Source organism: Jaculus jaculus, chromosome 8 (assembly GCF_020740685.1).
Source record: "Jaculus jaculus isolate mJacJac1 chromosome 8, mJacJac1.mat.Y.cur, whole genome shotgun sequence".
Taxonomy (NCBI): Eukaryota; Metazoa; Chordata; class Mammalia; order Rodentia; family Dipodidae; genus Jaculus; species Jaculus jaculus.
Window position 1 is genome coordinate 24327781 of NC_059109.1, and position 3037 is coordinate 24330817.

A 3037-nucleotide genomic window follows, 5' to 3' on the forward strand; every position below is an offset into this window, starting at 1 on the left:
TCTGCTTGGATCCTTGTGACTGGCCAATCATCAGGAGACACATCAGAAGCAGATGGCCATCAGTGGCCATTCCAGGCCATCAGCTCTGACTTCCAGGGCCATCAGCCTCGCTGTCACTGCTCTGAGACTTCTTAGAGGGGCTCTCCAGGTGGTGCAGGTCCAGGAAGCTAGTGATAAGCCTGGCAATGGCTTCCACGTCACTGCGGTGGCCCATGATTGCACTCTGGGTGAGTGGGTGGGAGAAGCCTGTTGCAAACTGGAGCACTATCATGTAGCCCTTCCCAAAGTACCGGACTTTCTCCTCCTCCATGTTCACATCTTGGATGTCATTCAACAGGACCACCACTTGGTCATGGCCTGCTCTGAGAAGAGTCAGCAGCTTCCTGTAGAGGCTGAATGTCTTCAAAACGACTTTACCGGTACTCTTGTTGAAGATGGCTTCCTCCCAGTCCTCCAAGTTCTGCACAGCCACAAATAGACAGCCTGTGACATAGAAGAGCTTCCAGCCCAGACTATCTCCACTATAGTAGGCAGCAGCCAGGCCAGTGGACAAGATTCCCGGTGTGGACACGCACGTGCACATGAAACACGGCCTGGTTTGCTCGGCTCCGCTCTCAATGGGATGCGTGTCCAAGGCCAAACGAGGCTGGATAAGGAGGGTCCCTTCCCAGGCAACAACCAGCTCCGAGAAGGACCTGGCTGAGGCTGCACACCTGCTCAGACCCCCGTGAGACTAGCACACCAGCCCATTTCTATGCAAAGCAACCCTGCAAAAGTTCTCAGGACATAGGCATAACAGCAAGCCTCTCAGACAAGCTGCTTTTAGCCCAGTCCAGGCTGATCTCTTTCTTACCCTCACAAGCCAAATCTCACAGTCCATAGTTCTTATTGCATTCAGGTCTTTCAACTCTGACCAGAATAGTCTATCAAGCTGTACTTCCAGCATAGCAAGGCATCTCTTAGGCCAAGGATTCAAGTCCTCCCACATTCCTTTTAAAAATCAGCTCCAAAAGGCCAAAGCCACACAGTCAGGTGTCTAGCAGCAACCCCACTCCAGGTAACAACTTTTCTATTACAGTCAAGTTCACATTGCTGCAGAAATCACCTTATCAAGAGCACCTTTTGGGACAAAAAGGTTTATTTTGGCTTACAGGCTAGAGGGGAAGTTCCATGATGTCAGGGGAAAATGATGACATGAGCAGAGGGTGGACATCAATCTCCTGTGGCCAACCACAGATGGACCACAATAACAGGATAGTATGCCAAACACTGGCATGGGGAAACTTGCTATAACACTCATAAGCCAACCCCCAACAACATACTGCCTCCATAAAGTGTTAATTCCTAAAGCTCCATCTGTTGGAAACCTGGCATTCAGAACACTTAAGTTTATTGGGGACAATTGAATAAAACCACCATAGCACCTATGTGAGAAGTTGCTGAGAAAACATTCTATTGGGGTATAAAGTACATGTGTACCTTGATTGATATCTTCCATCTGACAACTATTTCCTCATGGAAAAAGCTTAAATGTTCATTAGAGAAATGTGAAGATGTTGCTAGGAAGAGAACAATTGAAGGATTAGATTCATTGTGTGAGAGTTTCCTAATCCTGGTCCAAAATAGAATAATACAAATATAATTATTTTGTATTTTTTCATAGCAAGAAGGGCTGGCTTCAAGTAACCAATGGCTTGCTAAAAGAAGGCTGTTAAAGTAGATTTGTTGGTGAACATGTTGAAAGAAGAGGGGAGTTATTAAAAACTTTCATCACACTAGTGATAATCAAATATGTCACCTTTGAAAAATGATCTCTGTTCAGCCTTTTAAATTCTTTCATAATCTGAATTTTGTTGTTGCTGGTGGTCTTTTCTTAGATGTCCACACCTTAAAAACAGTCTGGCCACATTACATATACAAAGGAACACTGTGTGTATCACTCCATACCTCTTATATGAAATATAGGGTTTTCCTAAGGTAAGTACTTGCTCATTTTAGGCATTTTCCTTTCCTCTCTACCCTTGTTATATAGCTTTAATGCAGCTCACATTAGTATATCTTTGGGAGATGAAAGAAGACACAATGAGTGAGTCTTGATGCTTTGCTTTGATTGTATATGTTCTTTTAAAATTTGTGTTAGAACTTCAACCTCTAGGGCATGGTCTTTAGAGGAAAGTGATTAAGCCATGATGGTTGCCCTCTCCTTAATAGGATTGATGTTCTTGCAAAAAAGCCTTCATGGGTACCTGGACCTTTTGTCTCTTCTACTGTATGAGTTCATAGTATTCGCTTTGTCCTTGTCACCATTTGAGTCCATAGCAAGAAGATACCCTCTTGCAAGTGGCCTTCACTGCACATCAAAACTCATGGCCCCATCTCTCTGAATCTTACAGTAAAGATGTGAGGAATAAATTTCTAGTGTTTATAAATTCCCCAATTGATAATCTATTTATAACAGCAATTGATAATCTTTATTTATAGCAGCAAAATATGAGCTTACAGGCAGCTATTTATTTCATCCCTATAACTTACATTAAGAAGTTGACCATGAAATAGTAGCAATCTAAAGCACTTGGGCTCAGGTTTGACGGACTCATGTAGACTGGGTCTTGTGTCTCCTGTATTCTCAGCCTTCACCTTACTATCTCTGAGAGTATGGGTTTTGAAGCCAGACAGATATGATGTAAAACCTTGATATTGAATGACTAAACTCTGGGTTTTCTCAGATACCACGTGGATATAATACCATTGTCAAACATCTGGAATTAAACACACTAATGCTCACTGTGCCTCAGCACATTAATTGGTAGACATAACACAACTGTATCTTCGCTTCTCCCTTGAAGAATAGTTTTTGCAAAGGGCAGAAAACAAGCTGAGCAATTGAGCACTTGGCATTGCTGTGATTAATTTTTACATGCCCATGCTCCTTCTTTTGTAGTATGTGTAGTTGACCATGAGGCCAGCTCCTCTGACTAGCTCTCTAATGGGATACTTTGGCCCATTGCTGAGCATTCATTGCCATGATCTTCAATTT

The 3037-nt window shown here is 43.1% G+C and overlaps 1 protein-coding gene across 1 annotated transcript; it reads right to left on the reverse strand.

Annotated features, from left to right (window-relative positions):
- Positions 1 to 583, reverse strand: LOC101596199 (cytochrome b-245 chaperone 1-like). Its single transcript, XM_045156975.1, has one exon. It carries the CDS (start codon positions 581 to 583, stop codon positions 80 to 82), a length of 504 nt encoding a protein of 167 aa, XP_045012910.1. The 3' UTR covers positions 1 to 79.
- Positions 584 to 3037: the final 2454 nt, after the last annotated feature.

Excerpts from the sequence above, each read along its gene's own strand:
- LOC101596199 (XM_045156975.1), bottom strand. The coding sequence starts at position 583 with ATGTGCACGTGCGTGTCCACACCGGGAATCTTGTCCACTGGCCTGGCT.